This window comes from Syngnathus scovelli, chromosome 2 (assembly GCF_024217435.2).
Source record: "Syngnathus scovelli strain Florida chromosome 2, RoL_Ssco_1.2, whole genome shotgun sequence".
Taxonomy (NCBI): domain Eukaryota; kingdom Metazoa; phylum Chordata; class Actinopteri; order Syngnathiformes; family Syngnathidae; genus Syngnathus; species Syngnathus scovelli.
Window position 1 is genome coordinate 15,623,369 of NC_090848.1, and position 21,723 is coordinate 15,645,091.

The 21,723-nt window shown below is 39.0% G+C and overlaps 2 protein-coding genes across 4 annotated transcripts; both read right to left on the reverse strand.

Moving 5' to 3' along the window:
• Nucleotides 1–372: 372 nt before the first annotated feature.
• sgk2a (serum/glucocorticoid regulated kinase 2a) lies at nt 373–7,485 on the reverse strand. Its single transcript, XM_049752318.2, has 13 exons — nt 7,334–7,485; nt 6,209–6,274; nt 5,608–5,669; nt 4,675–4,732; nt 3,346–3,429; nt 2,550–2,681; nt 2,356–2,468; nt 2,249–2,285; nt 2,075–2,161; nt 1,570–1,665; nt 1,328–1,483; nt 1,106–1,195; nt 373–925 (listed from the first exon to the last, which is right to left on the reverse strand). The coding sequence occupies exons 2-13, from the start codon at nt 6,221–6,223 to the stop codon at nt 770–772; spliced, it is 1,086 nt and encodes a 361-aa protein (XP_049608275.1). The 5' UTR covers nt 6,224–6,274; nt 7,334–7,485; the 3' UTR covers nt 373–769.
• Nucleotides 7,486–8,363: 878 nt separating this feature from the next.
• l3mbtl1 (L3MBTL histone methyl-lysine binding protein 1) lies at nt 8,364–21,651 on the reverse strand. Of its 3 annotated transcripts, none has more exons than XM_049752314.2 (22): nt 21,552–21,650; nt 19,952–20,156; nt 18,931–19,112; nt 18,512–18,641; nt 17,225–17,387; nt 17,006–17,144; nt 16,627–16,672; nt 15,970–16,058; nt 15,391–15,495; nt 15,116–15,251; nt 14,874–14,965; nt 13,992–14,143; nt 13,610–13,686; nt 13,247–13,332; nt 12,739–12,849; nt 12,534–12,675; nt 12,184–12,286; nt 11,903–12,091; nt 11,776–11,825; nt 10,951–11,108; nt 10,802–10,864; nt 8,364–10,397 (listed from the first exon to the last, which is right to left on the reverse strand). In XM_049752314.2, the coding sequence occupies exons 2-22, from the start codon at nt 20,124–20,126 to the stop codon at nt 10,263–10,265; spliced, it is 2,523 nt and encodes an 840-aa protein (XP_049608271.1). In that variant the 5' UTR covers nt 20,127–20,156; nt 21,552–21,650; the 3' UTR covers nt 8,364–10,262. The 3 variants fall into 3 exon arrangements, with proteins under 3 accessions (XP_049608271.1, XP_049608272.1, XP_049608274.1); XM_049752315.1 differs by having other exon boundaries at nt 21,445–21,565; XM_049752317.1 differs by lacking the exons at nt 8,364–10,397; nt 10,802–10,864 and adding an exon at nt 11,547–11,598 and having other exon boundaries at nt 10,966–11,108; nt 21,552–21,651.
• Nucleotides 21,652–21,723: the final 72 nt, after the last annotated feature.

Here is a 21,723-nt window from a genome sequence, read left to right on the forward strand (position 1 = left end):
AAGTGAAACATTTGCTCTATTCAGTTGTTTTTAAGGCGCCATAAGCAATCTAAAATCTGTTTTCTTGTGGCTTGTAAAATATATTTAGAAGAGTTCTGAGCTTACTGGTGCTTAAAAGTAAACACCTCAAGCCATTTGGCATAAGAATATCCCAGCAGAATGCATCAAGCCAGTGTGACAAGTAGGATGTTACAGAGAGATGTTTGAAAAAATGTCACTCAAACCATTCTTTGTCCCTGAATGTTATTACTCATATTAGCAAGACAAGTGTTTGAGGAGTACTCTTTCTGTTCTCAGTGCAAAAAAAAAAGTCCTTTAAGGCATGTTTGCATGAGTCTGACGCAGAAGAACAAGTCCATTAAACAGCCGCTGTTGAACCTGTTATCTGTCCTGGGTGTGCTCAACATTTTTTTATTTTTTTTATTTAGACAGGACAGTACCAGTTTGATGAACACTAAAGATATAGACATATATACAAACATTCCAGTGTAAAACCAGTCGGAATTAGCCGGAGCTAAATTTCATTCGTTGTCCTCGTGACATAGAACATTGCACTCATTTGCTTAACATCACAGAAAAAAATAATAGAGTGATCACGTAATGTATCAACATCCCTCTCCTCCTCATTGTTCTTTATAGATAAAACTGAAGAGGATTAACTGTGGATCTTTCAAGTCCACCTCTGCTACAAAATGGGCCCATTGTGAACTTTTATACTGAGTAGTAGTCAGCTACATCGTCATATAACACAAGGGCCCACGCTGTTGGCTCACAGATAGCTGTCATCGCTGGCCACGTAGGAGAAGCCGTAAAAGGCGTTGTTGGCACTCGTGCTGGCGTTGAATTCTGGCGTCCGACTCAGCGAATTAGGAACCATTTCTCTTGTGAACTCTGGGTCGATATGCTGAGTGTCGGCAGGGCCCCTCTAAACGTGGGAAGGGACATTGCCATACACGAGGTAGGAGAGTTAGTTGCTCATCAGGAATTAGACAATGTACTGTAATGTAGACTCCTTCTGATATGTAATCTGGCCACTAGGCGGCAGTGTATTGCCTACATGTGTAAAAAGTTCCTTTTAAACTTACAGTAATGATCTGACACTCACCACATTCGGGTTGAACGGAGGAGTGATTCTCTTGTGGTAAATATCGTCCCAGTTGATTGATGCAAAAAAGGTGTGGTTCTTGATTTCTAACTGTACAGCACAACACATCAATGCATCATGAAACATACTCAAAATACCAAATCAACTCGATTTGGAATTTGGAATCGCTTTCTAAGTCTTGGGGTCTCTGTTTTTTCCCCCTCCTAATTTAAAAACACGTACAAAATCGGCGATGGCCCCAAAGCGTCTGTGCTGGTCCTTCTGCAGGAGACCCTCCAGCAGGGAGCACACGGCCTCAGACTTCCCTGGTGGGAGCAGCAAAGGCTTGTGGAGAATGCCTTCATACATTTCTCCAACGTCACGGCTGTAGAAAGGAGGCTACCATGAAAGAAAACAGGCATGTGTTATTACCTCCACAAATACCCCCACACACGCACAGACACACACGCCTCACAGACACTTACCAGACTGTAAATCATCTCATAAAGCACAGCTCCAAGACACCACCAGTCAACAGTCCTGTCATAAGGTTCCTTCCGAAGAACCTCTGGTGCTAAGTACTTTGGTGGCAAAAATGCAAATTCAGACAAGAAAAGAAAAGAGGCAATTCTAAAATACTTTGCAAAATCATCAATCATGTGCAACTCTTCATGATTAATTCGAAAGACATCAATCAAAACTGTTAATTGTTGTTGGAGCGCAACGATCCAGTTTGTTGTATGAAGTTCCAATATAGGCAAACCAAATTGAATCTGATCCAGATTACACATTTGGCACTGATTTGAATGTGAATTTTACATGGAAAATCAAATAGATCAGGTTCAAACACTGATACCTCTGTAAACAATGTTTTATCAGGCTCTTGCTATGTTTTCATTTCTAATTCTGAATCTGGATAACTCTTATGATCTCTGTATCTTCGGTTATCGGGATTTTTTGGGACATGCAGTATATATCCTTTCAACTTACTTCTGGTGTTCCACAGAAAGTTGTGGTGGTTCCGTCTGGCTCTACACCTTCTTTGCACAAACCAAAATCAGTCAGCACCACATGGCCCTGCACAACGCAAAAACATGCAGGAGGGTGTGTTACATACATTATGTAACGTTCATAGACAGAAGACAAAATGGTGGCAAAATTCACCTGAGAATCTAAGAGGATATTCTCTGGCTTCAGATCCCTGCGATGAGCACACACACAGATGATTACGGATGGACGGATGAGTTGGCTAGATAGATAGGTAGGCTGACCTGTAGACAATATTGAGGGAGTGAAGGTAACCGATAGCGCTGGCCACCTCCGCAGCGTAGAACCTCGCTCTGGGTTCGGAAAAACATCTCTCACGCTGCAGATGAAAGAAGAGCTGCACAAAGAAAGAGCAAGGGCATAAGAAGGCGCGACCCAGCCTGTGACTCAAAGCTTGTTATGATGGCTTGCGTCATACCTCTCCACCATTCACGTAGTCGAGGACAAAGTAGAGCTTCTCTGAGGTCTGGAAGGAGTAATGGAGCCGAACCAGGAAGGGGTGTTTCAGGCTTTTGAGCAGCACGTTTCGTTCCGCCATAATGTTTTTTTGCTGCAGACCATGGAGATCAAAACTGGTCACCGTGACAATAAACCCATTTTTAGATGTATTAACCACCGCATGAGCACACCAAATTATAATTGCACAAATATCACTGTATTTTAAAGCAAAAGATGGAAGCTCACTGACTTATCATTGTACCGGAACACGTGCAAATGTTTAACCTTTTCAAATTACAACTCAGAATTGTATTATTTTGCTACATTTCAATCATGGCTGAGTGATTGTGATAAGGACACCAAAATCACACAACTGGATCAGATCAGATTTGGCATGAATACATTAAGTGTTAGGATTGGGATCAGATCCAAATTGAATTTAATCTTTTCTAAAACTGAATTTCTCAAGTAGTGATTTGCATGTGCGTGCCTTTTACTTTTGTGCAAGTCATAAATACCGTCCTTTGAACCACAACTATTGCACATTAGATAAGATTGATGTTGTTTCCAAATGTTGATGACAACACTGGAAGTTGCTCTGCATCATTAGTGTTGAGCTACGTGTATCTTTTTTTTTTTTTTTGCTGTAAGTCTTTCTGAGATGCAGTACACCATTACATCTACTGGATGTTTTTAGTGTGAATATGGGAAAACGTCACTTTTTATTCCTAAATTATTTACCCAAGGGTACTGTATGGCAATATGTAGACGCTCACCTCTTTTTTCTTCAAGATGACTTTCTTCTGCAGCACTTTGACAGCATAGAATTGGTTGGTGGCTTTGAGCTTGGCTAGCACGACCTGCATTGCAAGGTTTGTGTGTTAATTTTTGTTTTGTTTAGTAAACACTTGACAGCGACATGTGGACGCGCTGCGGCCAGGACGCGGCCACAGAAGCCCTCACATGTCTGTGTGAACTGTGGAAACATATGACACAGACAAAATTGAATCACGTTTGGCCAGAAGGAAGGCACTAAACAAAGCGCGTTACTCTTGCTGACAAGTGTAAATAGAGTACAGTTTATATCCTCAGATGATTTTGGGTGGGTTAGGGTTATAACCAGTCAAACTCACCTAAGGACAATTTAGTATTGTCGATAAAGCAGTATGTGGGAGCAAATGTCACAAGTTTGAAAATCCAAACTGTAAAATGGCCAACAGGCAAACCACCTTGTACACTGTACACTGTGCTGCCTATTGCAATTAAAAAACAAAACAAAAAAACACTCAGACCCCGGAAAAATTGTGACTGCATTTAGATGTGTAGTTTACTGTCAATGTAGTCTTGCTGGAGGCACCAAGCTCTTGGTTTACATTTCCATAAAGGAAAAAAAAATAAAAATAGACATCCCGCTTGAGGAATCATTTAAGGATATGTTTGTTGTCTTTAAATAATTGTCTGGTAACATTTCATATTACTTTGCCATCGGTGACCTTAAGTGACTCCACAGTTAATGATTCATGAAACCTTTGTTTGTGTCTGCAGTTGTCAACCGCAACTTTCCTTCGCTCTTATGTCATATTTGGGTAATTTACAACAACGTGACCACTGATAGCATCCATCTACAGTACTCGACTGTTTATAAATCATTGCAGGTTTTGCAGTCATTATTAACAGAGACATGACTCTGAAAGCAATTGCCTTGGTAAACTTAAAGTTGTTGGAACATTTGTCACACAGTGGCCAGTGACAAAAGGCAATGATAAGAATGAAAATACTGTAATTGAATGCAAAAGAAGAAAGTTCTGCAGTTCTGCTTTCAAATTCCAGCTCTGGTAGTTCTGCATGGAGTTAAGTTTCATGTTGGGACCACACTGTAAGTCGTCACACATGATCAATGACAAAAGGTCATAATAATGAAGATACTTATCCATGGGAAAAATATTCACATTATTATAAATGTGATGGTCAAATTGTGAAAAGTTACTGAATGATAAAAAATATACAGAAAGAAATATCATTGAATGTCCAAGTAGCCAATTGAATGGTCTCCAGAGGGTAAAATGGGTTCATTTCAACATGAGGTGAATAAGTAATTGTATTACCTTTCCAAAGGTCCCTTTGCCAATGACAGCCAGGAAGTCAAAGTCGGTAGGTTTGGCACTGCAACAAGACAGAGAGTTATTTATTAAAGGCTTTATAATGTTCAGTGCACAGCAACACACACTCCTTAAAAAAACTGTGCAGTAATAGTGGATGACAAATAAAATCAAGATTGTGCTGTACAGTTTGTGTTATCGTGTAGCTAGAATGCTAGCTTATGCTATTGATGAAGGTCATGTAAAGGTGCTGTGTATATGTTGAACATTTGAATTATTTGGTTGAACACAATTGTTTATGTAACATGGGCTCATGATTGCGTACATGCTGGAAACATGATGTTGATGTTTTATGATGCTCTCTGAAGTGGTTTGCCCCCATCTTATGGCAGCCACACACAATTACAAACTTATTTTAAGGAGGGGCATCAATTTGCGGATTTTCACTTCCTTATCAACAGTGCTATATTTACACATCATCATCGCACTGCTTCTACAAACAAGTTGTCAACAGAGTTTCTTTAGGAAAAAGAATCTATGTTGCCAGCTTAGTGATTTAGTTGCTATATTTAGTGACTTGGCCAACAGCTCTAAAAAAACTATTTGGCAATAAAAGCAACTAGCAAAACTCGCTGAGAAGAAAACAACATGAGCGGAATCATTGTGTTCCATATAAGAATAGAGAATCCCAGAAATCACAGCCAATCACACTGAATATTTCCAAAGAAATTGATGCTTGGTTTTAATCATTTCAGTCTTATTAAATTATTTTACAATGATTTTATGTTTTCATATTTCGTTTCACTTTCTCTAATGCTTTAAATATTTATGTAAAGCATTTTGAATTGTAAAGTATTTTGAATTATCTAGCACAAATAAACTAGCCGTGCTGACAATTTAGAGGAGGATCACATGGTTTGTAGGGATGAAGCTACTTACTGAGGGTCTGCTGAAGGACCCAGGTTGACTTCATCATGAGGAGAAAAGGATGACGGTCGCAGCTAAGAAAATAAATGCAAGAAATAGAAGGAAAAAAGCCTTAACTCAAACTTAATGCAAAGCATAGCCACCACAATCTTAGTACAGATATACAACTGTGATTCTGTTTAATTTTTTTTCAGTTTCTTAATGAATTCATCAATTTAGTGAACTTATTACCATGGTCCTAAGAGAACTAATTAGTCTCTAGGTCTCCAGGTTCTATCCGTTGTCAGAGGAAGTGACCTCAACACTGTTGTTTGTCCTAAATAGGATTTTAATATGATCTAATGTGCTTTATTTATTTGATTGGAGCGGCCCTTTGGAACTTAAATTCAGAAGATAAAGAACTTGGAATTCAATCGCTACTTCGAGGAGGACGTCAGTACCAAAGTAAAACAGATTCATATTCCAATTGTATACTTTTTCTCTGCTTCATTGAATAATTATGTACGTTCTCCTTTAAATCATTTAGTATGTGAAATGGCTGGATTGGGCATACAACGAAAGACTAGCTAGTAGCTAGTTTTTGACAGACACAAGGAGTACAACTCAAACTCACATTAGAGTGGGCCATGGCTCTTATCCATTCCACTCCCGGTGGGAACCCAGCGTCCGTTTGATAGACCTGAAAAGATGACGAGAGATGCTTACTTTATATTTTAGCTGTAATCCAGTGATTACCAATCACTGGACCAGGGCTGTGAGAGTTCATCCCATGTCATTATCCAGTTTTACATAATTGTTTTAAAAAATAACCAGAAATAATGAACGTCATGTCTTTACCAGTGACATATAGTGACATGCAGAATTCCTTGACACTAGTTAAGAAAAACCTGTGTATCCATGCCAGTCATACCAGAGAATAGAATTTGAGAGTAAAGTAGGATGAGACCGTCACAATTTCGTTACACTTTCTTTTTGTGACATTTTTGTTTATTGGTAGGTCTTGAGACTGAAACACTTCTCTAATCTTTTGCTGTGTGTGTTGTTTCTTAACCAGTTTAATGCTGAGTGCTGTGATGCGGTGAGTGCAGAGCGGGTCCGTCGAGTTTGTGAGGTACAAGATGCTGGACCAGCATAGACAAACTGAAGGGCATATGTGATACAGTGTGTGCGTGTGTGTGTGTTTACATGCTAAATACTGTATTGGGTCATTCTCGAAGCTGTCACAATACACAGGAACACACACGTTTGCATGCCCACATGGACAAAATTGTTAGTCACATATTCCTATCGTAAAAGTACCCTTAGAAAAACTAAACTTGTAATCATGGTGGTTGAAACTGTCTAAGGTAGAATGTTTTAAAATTGTTGAATCTCCAAACTTTTCAAGTTTTATTGAAGTTCAAATGTCACTGCAAAAGTTTTAGTTTAGTTCACTCAACTGTTTTGTTTTAACTATGAATGAAGATAAAACATCTTGTACTTTAGGCATACATTACAACGCAATACAAAAATCGACTTTACTCTCACATTTGTATTAAAATAATGTACAGTAAAAACCAAGTGTCCTATAAGCATTACTGATAAAAAATACAAGCGCTCAAGCGCTATTGATTCACCATTTAAAATCAAAGGTCAGTAAACACATGAATAACAATGCAGCAGTAAAATGACATTTCAAAGCATGTACGTAAATTCTGTAAGCACTGAGCAGTATGTGTAAGGTGTGCGGCGTGCTCACCTGTAAGTGCAGGTAGGCAACCTCGACGTGAAGGCGCTAAGGAAAAAATGTGCAGCAGCTGCTGCTTGCCCACAACTAACTGATCTCAAGCCAGTCGTACGCCTCAAGAGAGTGAATGATTGACGGAAAGTTATTCAACATTGGGCGGGGTGACTTGTGTGTGTCCAATTTCAAGGAGGCGTTCCAGTTGTTTTGGTTTTACTGTAGTGACAGTATTTTCAGAAGTACAGCATACAGGATGGTTTTTTTTCCTGTGTACTGGCTTCCCTCCATATCCCCAAAACATACATTTTATGTTGAAGTTCTGACTCTGAACAGCTGTTTGTCCAAATCACAGATGTCAAACTCAAGGCCCGGGGGCCAGATACGGCCCGCCACATCATTTTATGTGGCCCGCGAAGACAAATTGTGCATCAAATTCGTGCGTCATTACTAGAATTGCAAATTGTCTTCATTTTAATAATATCTTTTTTTTCAATATTTGACCAGTTTTTACTCGTCTGATTTGAAAACGAGTTGTCAGTTTGTTTTGTAGCTTTTACTGTATATAATATGAGGTGCTCATACATTGATTTGGAACAGTCATAATGGCCTTCCGAAAGAAGCTATGACTACAATGCGGCCCGCGATAAAAATGAGTTTGACACCCCTGGTCTAAATGATTACCAGGCAATTGACAGGTGTATAGAAAATAATTTTACTGTTCGACCTTTCTTCTGTAGGGCTATGCAAAATAATGAATTCTTGCGTTAGGGTTAGGGTTATTTATATTATGAGAAAACTTCACACTATCAATGGTCACCCAGCATCTCACAAATGTTCAACTTAAGAGGTTCTACTAGGTTAGCTAAGGCTAATGTAGCGAGACGAGAAGCACCGCATCCATGTGTTGATAACAATATGGTCAATAGGGGGATACGCCATAAGCAAAGTAGTACGTTTATAGTCAATAGTGCGACACGCAGAGTGCATGCCAACCCATTATGTGGCCATGCGTAATTGTGAGCCCTCCAAAAGAAGTAAAAAGTGATCAAGTTTGGACATTTATTTGAATGACATTTGTTATTCAACATCATTTTAGCACACGCACACATACCAGAGAGAAAGACAAAGCCAAGAGCCCTTAAGACATTCCAGTGAAATAACACACAAAATCCTATCATGACAATGACACAAGTGTAAACCTGTCAAAGAACACACAAATGTAAACTTGTTCGTAGTTACTTAAAACACTCTTATATCCCATTTGGGGTTCACAGTTGTGCTCCAATGGCAATGCATCCACAAATAAAATTTGTTGCATAAAAACAATGCAGTTAAAGTTATAACATTTAGATTCAGAATTATTACTGAGCTCCTATACTGTTTTTTTTTGTGGTAACTCAAAAGTGCACACATTTGAGGCACAAAACACCGAAAAGAAGGCAAATAGTAAAGAAATCCTGAAAAATACATCAGTCACAAACTTTCAGAGCTCAGAGACTGATTTTTTTTTCAATTATAATACAATTATAATATATATATTTTTTTATTATTATTATTGCACAGAAAAGAAGCTTCATAGAGCTTCAACGGCCGGCCTAGTTTACTGCATTGTCGTTTACTCACGGACCACACGCTTCATTTTTACACTACATTGAAACTGCTCCATGTTATTTTCATTTCAATTTTAACAAATCATATTTACTTACCATGTTGTGACGTTGTTGTTTTTAATTTGGGTCGCATCAATATTCTCTTTACCAATACCTCATTTAGGCTGTAACAGTAATCAGCAGAAATGTTAACAACACATACAAGTCACTGGTTCTCAAAATGGGGTACGGGGTTTGCTTTTTGGAAAAATAGTTGCTACAGCAGTCATAAAAATTGGTAAGTATGTCAACCAAACTGCTAAGATAGCAACACCGATTGTGCTTTTGTGAATGGGGCTGAATTAAGTAAATAGTTGTGCGATTTAGAAATCCAAGTTCTCTCCAGCTGATCTGTGGATTTCATGTTGCAATAAAAAAATTGGAAAAAGAGGTTTTCTTCATTGAAATTCCCACAACGGCCAAATTTTTAGCTGAAGAGGTGTTTTTTGACGAATGGGAATCTTTCAGCTGGAAATGACACTGAAATTATTTATTCAATATGCACAGGGTCCTCTCCTCATGTACTTAAAGTGATAATGAAATACATTATTTTGAGGAAATTTAATGAGTTTTTATTGCAGAACTTTACCCACAAGACAATGTTTGTTGTCCTGGTTTACTCAATGATATGCAATTGTCCTTGATTTTTTATTTTTTTTTAACAGTACACGGCATAAAAATGTTGCTATTTATGTACATCTATTTGTTCCCGCTTGTATTACTGTATGTGTTGGGGCAAGGTCACTATTTGTGCATTTCATTTACTGAATCCAGGACTGTGAATGAAATGTTAAACAGTGACATGTTAAATGTATGTGAATGTAATTGGCAACCTCTGATGGTTTGTGCTAAGCACTGTTGCTACTCAAGTATGGGGGGACTCAATTGCCTCATTGAAATATTTCTGATCCTGCTGTTGGATAAAAAAGTGTTGATATTTCATTTGCAAATGCAATTTGTTACAGTATTTTGTCACTTCTTTGAGTCATTTCCAGCCATTAAAACACCAATACGACCAATCAGAACATGAACTCGTTTTTTGGGGAAAGTTAAGAAGAATGATGCAATTCCTCCTCAGCCAAAACGTTATGATGCTCCCTCACTCACCCTGGTATCCATATTGTGTCTGACACTCTCATCCTAAAATGTCCTTTGAGTCTACTTGTACACCTGATGGTCACAGGACACAAAACACACAAAAAGGGCTCAGGCAAGGGGTCTTTGCCTTGCACAATGATTTTGGCACGTGATGACTGCACTATAATCCCCATCCTAACCCCAAGGGGGGAACTGAGTCATTTGAGAGCCTCGTCCGTGCTCTTGAACATAAGGATGGCATTGGAAATCTTGAGGGCGGGGCCGAGTTTGATGCTCATGATCTTCACAATGTCGGCCTGAGTCAGTAGTAAGAAGGCCTCGCCGTCAATCATCTGCCATGGGACGGGGTTGAGGTTGGGATGGTGTCGAACACAAACAACGGCGTCGTACACAAACAAGTCGTCAACATAATTAAGAATTGACGTTTAATTACCAGTAAGCAGGAGAGTATTTTAAATGCAACTCTCAAAATCAGCATTTTAGACAGGCCAATTCAGTGCAACTTTGATTTACTATTGAACTATATTACTCATCATTTTGATCTCATGATACCAGTGCTGTTTTTATGAACAATGATGAAACTATTTAGGGGAAGCCTCTTTTCTCATGATGACAACGTGAAGTGACGAGCAATACGTGGCTCTTTGATGATGAGACTTCATGATGAAATTTGGCTGATGAGATTAGGCCAAGACTAAAAGGTGAAATTGTCACATGTTCAAAATGGGCATCATACCTCTTCTTTAAAGAGACGGGCCTGATCCTCACATCCAATTAAATTGTGCACAAAATTGAAGACCTGTAGCAGAAGACACACAAAAGATCACAGTAATTAGTACTTGAAATATTCAAAGTAGTGGTCAAGACAAGAAATGATCATCTTACCTCCTCCACAGTCCAAGCCGCCACCTGACTGGCAGGAATGCCCAGGACGCCAGGTAGAAGTTTACAGTGTTGCTCCCAGCACAGGGACAGAGTGCGGTCTGACTGACCGCTCAGAGCCGACACAAACAATGATGGATAGACACACTCGGATGAAATGTCTGATGACCAAAACATAAATCACAATACGTATGTACTTTCATTATATGCTCCATATACTTCATCATTTCACAAATGCACAACACTTATTACAGTACTTGTTGTATATTGCAGAATTGCAATTTAGCTGACTGTAATATATGACATTTATTACAAGTGACATGTTAATTCACATTTCATGTATATTTGTTTAACTAGGTCTGGAATTAAGAAATGATTCCCATTTTATGTCAATGCTTCTATTACTACTCCTACTACTCCTACTACGTCCTTAAGAATGCTAGGATATAAACAACCCAATTTGGATTAAAAGTTGGACCGACCCAGAAAGGTGGGTCAAATACCCAACTTCCAGGGTCAGTCCAATTTCTAACCCGACAGTTTAAAGGGTCTAGATAATAATGATAATAATAACAATAATAATAATAAATGTATTTTACCTGCACTTCATTTCACTGAAGGCCACAGGTTATCGGATTCAAAGAACAAAAACTATGAAATTAAAACATTAAAAATAAAATACAGCATAGTGTAGAAGAAAATGCAAGAACCAAAACAATACAAAAAACAAATAAATAAAACAGTACATACAATTATAATGAATAGCATTGTTATGAAATAAAGTATCTGAAATCCGTGAGTAAAGCTTTGCTATATAAACTAACTTACTCTGATAGTCTCTCTGCTGGTTCTTCCTATATTTGGGTGGACGTCCAATCCTGTGTGGAAAAGAAAAAAACGTCAAGAAAAAAAAAAAAGGAAAAGATCACGCAAACTCAGACTCATGCACCTTTACCTGCCACGATAATGTGTCTTCTTGGTTCTCTGGCCAAAAAAGAGACTCCTCTTACTCTCAGAGTCTGACAGATCCACCTTAAGCCTGCCTTGGTTGCGCTCAGCTAACGGGCAACCCGAAACACAGTGATGCGCTGTGAAGCGACCGGTCACGTGACCTGAACCGTCACAACCTGGAGTTGGACACTTCCTGTTTCAAAGGATGGTGTCTGATTAGTGAAATGCTTTTGACATACGGTCCCATTATGAATACCTTAAAACAAATCCAGATAGTGTACTCACCTGTTGTGAAAGTTGTACTTGTTGGTTCTGGTGTGGCTGATGGGCTTACAGGGAACAGAAGGAGGGAAAGTGGACTGGGTCAGAGGGGGAGGCTCCCTTGGACCTAAGTGAACAGATATGATAGTAAAGACATACAAAATGAGACAGGAGAACTTGATTGACTTTTTTAAAAAAATGTCTATTTGTACCACTTTTGGTCTTGGCATTCCACAATTGCATGTTGCTATCACTTAAACCATTAGGGAATATTTGCATCATATCTTGGGATTGCCGTGATAGGCTGTGATGTATAAAACAACCAGCATTATAGTGTAGTCGCTTAACCTATTTGTTCCAACATTCACAATTACCGTGTATCTGCTGTGTTTTGGCGTCCTGTGGTGGGGGTTTAAGCGGGTGACCTGTGGCCTCGCACCAGCCTGCTGGGTGGATGTCAGGGTGATCAGAGTCCATCCACTCGTCATAGATGTGACTCCATCCATCATAGTGGATCTGAGGGAAGAACAACCATGGTGGGCTACTCACACAAAGCTCACAAACGCACCAACCACATACCTTGATACGGTGAGTCTCGACTTCCTCCACCGTTGCCACTCTGATGAGACCAGGACTCCTCTTGTCCACAGTCTCCAGTTTCATCTGAGGCTGGAAGTTGTGGGCCGGGCGCTGCATGTATACAGGAAGATAGCACTCTTGACCATTTGTTTCACTCTGACAGTAGATTTGACTACATCAGGACATGAAAAAAAACTCCAACAATATAACTTTTCTACCAGATCAACAGTAGATGTACACATGTGGACAAAATTGTTGGTACTAATCCGTTCATGAAAAAATTAAAACAAAACACAGCGATCACAGAAATAACTTGACTCTGACAGAAGTAAAAGTAATTGTAAATACACAACTTCTGCACTACAATATGCTACTTTTTCCCCATGCTTAGGTTCTAAAGTTTATTTATGTAGCGGGGTAGGTAAAAGAAATGATCAGTAATCAATGCAATCTTGAAAGTGCATTTTGAGGGATTTCTTACTGAATCTTTCGTATTCTTGTTACTCACCATTTTAAATGAGTCAGCTGCAACTGCCTTAGAACAAGTCTCACGTAAGTAGTGGGACCAGGAAAACGCTCCCTGGTCGGGATAATCTGGAGCAAAAAAAAAAAAAAAGCATTCCCATTGATATCACAAGTGTGTGTGAGTCTACTTTAAATACACACCTCACCAGATGAGTAAAAATGTGCTATTTAATATATAGTAAGTGTATGTTGACAAGCATATTGTTTGTACACTACATTGCATGCCATGTTAACTGTTTTCAGAAAACAACACACAACAAATACATCGGAGGAAAGGTATGACCAACGTAACAAGAATATTATATTTACAGGTAAAAAAACGTAAGCAGAGAATTAATGTTCTCACCTTGGGGTGGTGTTAAGGGCAGATTTCTCTCTTGGCACCAACCAATAGGATGAATGTATGGACTGGTGGCATCACACCTGCATATTTGACACCCCAGTTAAAAACCAGTTTGACAAAACTCTCAGTGAAAATCAAATCTGGTTTCGGGTCACAGAATAATGTAAATCATCAATTTAATATAGAGTTTTAGTCAAGAGTACTTTTGCAGTTTACGTGACTTTTATTTGCCTTGGACGAGTTTTGCACATCTTTGCATGGTCTTGTTAACATCTTCAGTTTAAGTGATGCCTTGCACCAGTATCATTAACCATCTTGAGCAATGGAGAAAAACAGCAATGGAAATTGTGGACTTAAGCACAGATCTGGATTTTTTTAGGCTCACCAGTAGTCGTATGTGTCGTCCCAATTGTCAAAGTGCACCAGGAAGCGGTCGTCCACCACATCGGTGATGGTTGCTACGCAGATGAGGGAGGGGTTCATGCGATCAACTGCCTCAAGTTTCATCCCTATCTCGAAGTCACACTTGGTGTTAATCTATTAAACGGCAGGCAAAAAAAGAATATTACCAATGTGTAGAAGAAATGATTTTTTTTTAAATGTGGGTTCCAATAATTAGACTTCTGCAGACAAATACATAAAGCCACATAAAGATGAGACTAAAAAAACACTTTCATTTGGAAGACGTCATAGCTACAGTACGTAAAAGAGTAATTTAAACACGAATTATGTTCAAAAATTCAAATTATAACCTCAGACAGATTCTTTTATTGTAGCCTTCATTGTTTGGGAGTACAACATTCATGTTAATATGTTTCCCTACTTCAGTCAAATATGCAATACTGCCCTCTTTAAGTTGTGTAATTCTTTTTTTTTCCTGACAGGGGGAGTTTTGTTTTTGTGCTAACTTTGTCGGGTACTGCAACAACAATTAGGTACAACCCCGAAGCAAACAACCTTGAAACAATAGGAATGTAAGCAATATTTCGTTTGACACTCTCTGGCAAAAAGATGAATACACACTCAAACAATACAGTGAAAAAAGTACTGGCATTGCGGCTGTGAGCACGACAATGACCACATCAATCTGATTGGAACTTAATTACGAGGCAGGGAAGGGTTAAAAGCCAACCCATACATTTATTAAGTGATCCCATAAATTTATTTAGTGATGAAAAGGTGTGTCCTGACACTTTTTTGTGTATTATGTAAATCAATAATATTCATGTAAACATATTTTCATGTAATCATTTTCTGAATGAATTACCCTTCCTGGACTGGCAAACAGCTCTTTGGGGGCCACTTGTGCTTTTGTCATTCTTAGGTAGTTGGTCCATGTAAACTCTTCTTCTTTACAACCTGAGGAGTGGTGATGACATCTACTGTATGTCATCAACGGAATAATACTGTGGAAGTGTTGTCTAAATAAAAGCCCAATAAGCAGGCTGTTATAATTGTCGACATTTCATTAGTCTCTTTGGATGAGGGTAGAGCGTCATCGCTGCTGACCTTTAGGTGTGTGCAGTTTGTGTCCTGTGCTCTCGCACCAGCCTGCAGGGTGCACATCCGGCGAGTTGGCATTCACCCAAAAGTCGTGGCAGTCAGAGTAGCCGTCAAAATGGAGACGGAGTCGGTAGCCACACACCTGCATGATGACAAGAGTCAAAAAGCCCTACTGCCAGCAAGCGCTATACGGTGCACTTTGCAAGGCTTTCATCATGTACTCGACTGAGGCTGACACCACAACGTCGGCCATGAAGATACAAATACACAGTGCGCATTACCTCGGCCACAGTAAGGACAAAATACATAGACGGGTGCTGTGGGTCGATGCCCTCCAGCTTCATCCCCTGTTTGAAGCCGTTCTTTACTGCAGGCGCTCTCTGAGTCTGGACAAGAACAAAATGTTTTGTAGAGATTGAAATACAAAGTAAATGTATTAGTCACTTGTTCATTTACTGCAGGTGCTCTCCAAGTCTGGACAAGAACAAAATGTTTGTTAGAAATGGAATTACAAAGTAACTTTATTGGTCACATATGCATTTATTTGGAAGAGCAGATGGCAGCAACTGTGACATACTGGGACCCAATCCAGATCCTTTTTCCTGTTCACTCATGTTCATTGGGCTCAATTACAATAAATCCAGAATTACAGTGTGTTCGGATGAGTTTTTTACAATTAGTTAACAGTATGTCACAGTGTCATAGGTTTACAATATGTCATTATTGTACATAACTGAATATTATGGCAGCAATTTGAACCACATTTTTTATTAAACACTAACAATTAAAAGTATTGTGTTTTTTTTTCTTTAATGGAAATTAAAAATACACTACAGATGCGAATATTTGTGAAAAGCTACCTCTTGGAAAAGCTTGTCGGGTGCAGCGATAGTTTTGGTTTCCTCTAAATACTGGGTCCACGTCCAGGGTTCCGTCTTCATGTCTCCCCCTTCAAACCAAAGTGGCCAAATTACGCAATGATCATTTCAGCAGTAAGCCTTGTGACTTCACTGGGAGCTTTGAACCCGTCTTTTTCTACTTTTAGCACAAAATGATGTCAGAGGAAGACAGTTGTCTAAATATGGTCGTCTACTCAGTACTCTGGGTGCAGTCAGCCTCAGACGTTGATGAGCCCTGTGCTGATCTCACTGATCTAACCTCAAATTCCACGCACCCTATTTTAGCCATTAAGAATGATTCTACTAATTATTAATGCTAATTATTAACATTCCAAACATGTTAAGTAGGATTTCACTTTAGATAATTTAGCAACATTTATCAGCTTTATAATTACTAATTCACTTTGGAAACTATAAAAACAGAATCCACGCAGAAGAGCCTGAGCTGGGATTCAAACCCATAAACTCTTGACTGTGAGGCACACACGCTAACTATGTCACCGTACTGCCTGATTGCTGAACAGTTGATGCAAACTAATAAACATAATCTTAATGGAAAAGGCAAAGTGGTTGTAAACTTGTAAACAAAAAGAATAAAAAGGTCATCGATCCCATCACCTCTGATGTATCTGCCATCCGCTTTTAGATCTTCCATTTTGTCCTCCTACAAAAAAAAAAAAATTGTTATGCTGTTCCAACATTATTTTATGCAAGTGATAAATAGGACAAGGTTAAATATGCAGGTAAGAGTCAGCAATGGGTCCCTTCTTTTGAAGTTCTCTTTATATATGAATTTATATATATATATATATATATGTATATATATATATATATACGCACACACACACACGCACACACACACAAAGGTTAATGAGTCTTTGGCAGTCAGTGCCATACCCATGCCGACTTAATCTAATAACATGACAAATCCAATATATAGTATTGTACTGTATTCCAACACATTACATATGAGTAATGGGTAAAATATAAATCCCACCATCCCCTCCATGTCAGAGTCTTCATCAGAGGGCCCCAGACATTCCTTTCTCTTCCTCTTCCTCATCGGCTTCAGATGATCAACATTTAAAGAGGAGACTCTTGCACCAGCAGGGACCTTCTCCACTCCAACACTCCTCCTGGGGAGCACAGTTGGCTTCTAAATGCATGTGCCTTCCAAAAGTGATTGAGTGACAGAGTAGGAGGTGCATCAACGTACTTATCTACCATAGGCTCTCTGCGTAGTTCTTCTTTGTAAATCTTCTGAGCTTTGGGATCATGGTTCTGCTGGCCCAGTCCCATTTGGACCTCCGGTTTCACCTGAAGTAAACTCTCTGGCTCCACACCTGCACTGCTCACTGTGACCACAGGAGGCGACATATCTGTGAAACAACAAATGAACAAGGTACATGAAAGATTTTTTTTAGAATATGGAAGTGGTACACAACTCTGTTCTGGCTGTTCAGAACAATGTGCCTTGAGGACAATAAGAGGACATCATTAAAAAAAGTAACATTAAACATACATGGAAGACTAAGTTTAGTTGTTTTTAACTCATTGGCATCCCAGTTAAGGTGTGTTCTTTAGTTTCTAATGTGTGCGCGTGTGTGTGTGAGATTATGACCTTTAATCCAATCTTCTGTTCAACCATTACTTCTTGCAAAATTTCTCTAAATCACCCAGCAGTCTATCCCCTGCACTCTCCTCTTCATCTCACCCCACAGAATTTCACTGGGGGCGAATTCTTGGGACTGGGATGCCCATGGGAGGAGGTTGATTCTGTGTCTAGGGAAGCACGTCTACAACTTACAGGTTGAGAGCATGCTTCTACATGCAATAAAAATTGAATTTATCTTAAGGCTTTAATTGTATCTTAAATAAGGGTGGCAATGATTCCGGAGGGCTCTGTATGCAAGCACACCTAGTGAAGTGAGTGTTGTTTCTAGCACACTGTCAGAGTCACATTAGAGCCATCATCTCTGTCAAAGTCAATAGAGCATGTGTGGATATAATGGCAGGTTGCCACATATAGATCAGAGCCACAAAACACACACAACACAAACTGTTGTGTCATTATGGTGAAGTACAAATGAAAAGAAAGTATTCATTAATTCTGTACACAGTAAATATAAATGATACCTTGATTGCACTACATGCAGAAAATCATGTAATGCAGTCGAGCCTGTTGGATGTATTCATTCTTTTGCTTCTATGCCAAATCAGTCACTAATCAAACTGGATGATGAAGACATCCCTTACCGCAAATAATTCCAGAGTGACCACTCCTCATGCGCATTTATTTCTTTGTGATAATAATTTATACTTCATATAGAGCACTGATTCAGTTATAAAGTTTGATTCTGAGCAATTCTATTCCTCTATCGTGCTACTAATGTCTGGACGATAGTTAAAAACGTGTGTAACACATTTCATTATGAACAAATGGTGCATTTGTCTTAATTTCAAGTTATCCCAAAATTGCAAAAACCACAATTGTCTGGCTTACCTGGCTTGTGCAGTGGAGAGCCCTCTGCATTGATCAGTCTACCAGAAGTCCCTGCTGCAGGTTCATTGGTGGTGCTGGGGGTCCCTGGTGTGATCAGTGTACTTAAGGCTCCTACATCACTGACACAGAACTAAACCACAGAAACAGATGCACACACATTGTTTTTTTTTTTCTTTTAGCTACTTATACAGTTATTCGTTGTGTAGTTAATAGCCGTGTTTACTAATGCGATGTCAGGCTTCTGACAGCTTTAATACACCCGTTGTGTTAGTTATTGAAAATTGTTGTTCGCTAGCATTTTAATAATGTTTGACTTAAACTAGATTACAGCCAAACCAAATGAAATCGCACATAAATATACAACGAAGTCAAATCAAATACGTTTTAACAGAAAATGACTTATTGGGCTCCCTGTACACCTTGAGGTTACTCCCAGGAAGGATGGCCATCCCTTCCTTCCACTCCAGGACGTGGACGATGCTACAAGCTCCTGCCACTTGTGCTGTCAAAGCGGGCTTGACTGTCTCAGTTGCCATGCCTGCTTTACTCGGGTCTGCCACTGCCATGGTTGGTGCCAGCTCCACTTTTTGATGGCCCGGAGCTGAAGAGTACAAACGGTGACCGTTTTGCAATAAGGGCAAATAGACTGACCAGTTCAAGATGATGAAAAAAAAAAAAAAAAAACATTTCTATGATTCAAATGTGAATTTGCTGTTGAATATACATACATACACACACACACACACACATATATATATATATATATATATATATATATATATATATATATATATATATATACATACATACATACATACATACATACATACATACATACATACATACATACATACATATATATATATATATATATATATATATATATATATATATATATATATATATATATATATATATATATATATATATATAGATTATTAAAACAATTTTTGGAAAATGTTCTTTGCTTTTGTGTCTGTCTTGTTCATGCTGACTTTCTTTATCCATTCCTTTGCAGTGCGGTGCATAGGAGCCCTGGAGCCCATGTTGCTAAGGAAACAATAATGTGAGCAAGTGGCATTAAACAATTTTTGGATTCCAAATATTGGCACAAAGTCTGCCTAACAACAAGTAGCCACTTTAGGAGATGGTTTCATTCGCCTCGAGTCTTCACGGTGTTTTATTTATCCTGTGAACACATGCTATTCGACGGCAGTAGCTCGGCTCTGTTTGTAAATCTAAAAATGTCACTGATAATAGCACGTTTCTAGATTTGGTTTTGCCAGCTCTACTTAAAAAAAAAAGAAAGTCAAGTACAGTATGCAAGTGCATCAAAAGATAACTGTGATATGACATTCAACAACACTTCAGTGCTACTGCACGTTTGGCTTTGTGTTTACATGTAGTCCAGATTGGGTTGTACGATTCCAATGTCATCACCTGGTAGGAGCAAAGCAGTGGTGGTGTGCGTCTGAGGCCGAGGCTTCTTGGCCACGCTATCCACCCCACAGAGAAGGATGGGATCGCCTGGCGAAGGTGCGGGCAAGGCTGGCGGGGCCACGGGGGCACAGTCGGGCTCTTTGGGTGGACACTCCATGTTGACTTTGGCACTCATAGTAGTGGCCCTGTGCTTTTATTTGGAGTGCTGCAACACAATGAGAACTCGTATCATTATGATTACTTTCCTTTTCCGAATCAGCAAGAGACGGTTTCACTAGCATATAAAGCACGTGACGTCCACTTTGTTGTACGTTTAAGTTAGCAAACATTATAAAGGACTACTGTACTAGTCTGCAAGGTTGCACATGATACCTCACAGATTCAATACAAGGAATCCAGCCAAACCTCTGCCTTTACTAAATATAATAATGCTCACATTGGATGGAACTACAGCTTTGACCTTCACCCCTCCTTAACCAAATTCATTAGACCCTCTTAAGTCAGGCAACTTTGAATTTTTCATTAAAAAATAAGCTAGAAGAGCTTTCGTGAGGGGGGGGGGGGGGGGGGGGGGAAGGTTGCTAAACATGGACAAATTGGAGGTTGATCAGCATCCAAATTGGATTATCTTGGACCTTTGAGGAACCACTTTATTGAAAATGAGTTTGATGATTGAAGATGACTATTAACACGATAGATTAATATTTGGAGGATCACTTTTAGACCTCTCTCTAAAGTCAAGGTTTATGAACCCAAAAAATAAATGGGAATTTTGAGGTTGGAAAACCTTTAAATAAATGAGATGGTTAATGTTCGGTTTGGACTAACACTGTAACCAGTGCAACACATTTTCACCACTGTTGTTTATTATTGTGGTTTGAAGGCTATTCTTAAATTAAGAGCTTTGATACTGTTGACCTCAAGTGTAACCAAGGAATGTCACTGTCTCAGGAAAAAAACCTAAATTGAGCAGACACCCCCTAAATGGGTTTTCGTCAACCGTTCATATGTAAAGTGATTACAGTATTTACTTACGAATGTTATTTTGTACAATGAGGAACACGATGACTTTAAAACAGCCATTCAATAAAAAAGACTATTACGCCAAAATGTATTAATGTAACAAGATGACAAATCTTCATTTAAAATGGCGGAGGTTGTGAAAAGCTTAAGGCTAAAAAAAAGAAAAAAAAAAAGAAAAAAACAATACCGAACATCTAAAAACGACTTTTAGTAAAATGAACGCCGACGCGTATTCCGGTTACATTGACTAAAAATATAAATATTTTTTAACCTCGTAATAATATCTAGCGTTTGGGTCTATAATAGAAACAAAGACGTTTGTACTATTTTCAACTAATTAAATCAATTACGACAATTAAACCGGTGCCATTTTCTTAATATTATGCTAAAAGCTTGGCGGCTGATGGTGTCCTTATTAAAGCTAAAACGTCTCAGCGCTAAAGAAAAAGAGGAACAAGGAAGGCACTTACATTAGATCAATTATTATCACGACGGCACCTCACTTGCACGCAGACCATCACTAAAATTGAGCTGATTCGCGGCTGTGGCAATTTTAGAAGTGAAAATTTGGGCTTACCAGCTCTGCTCTCCTGCGGCCCCCGGGCTCTCACTACGCATGCGCGGGCGCATTAGGCAAGCAGTCGACACTTCAACGGAACCACAGCGCTTTGTGACGGTCCAAACTAGATTCATTAGTGCTTATGAAGTAGTCTAAACGCAGCATCCGCCTTTTAATTTCTTACCAAGCT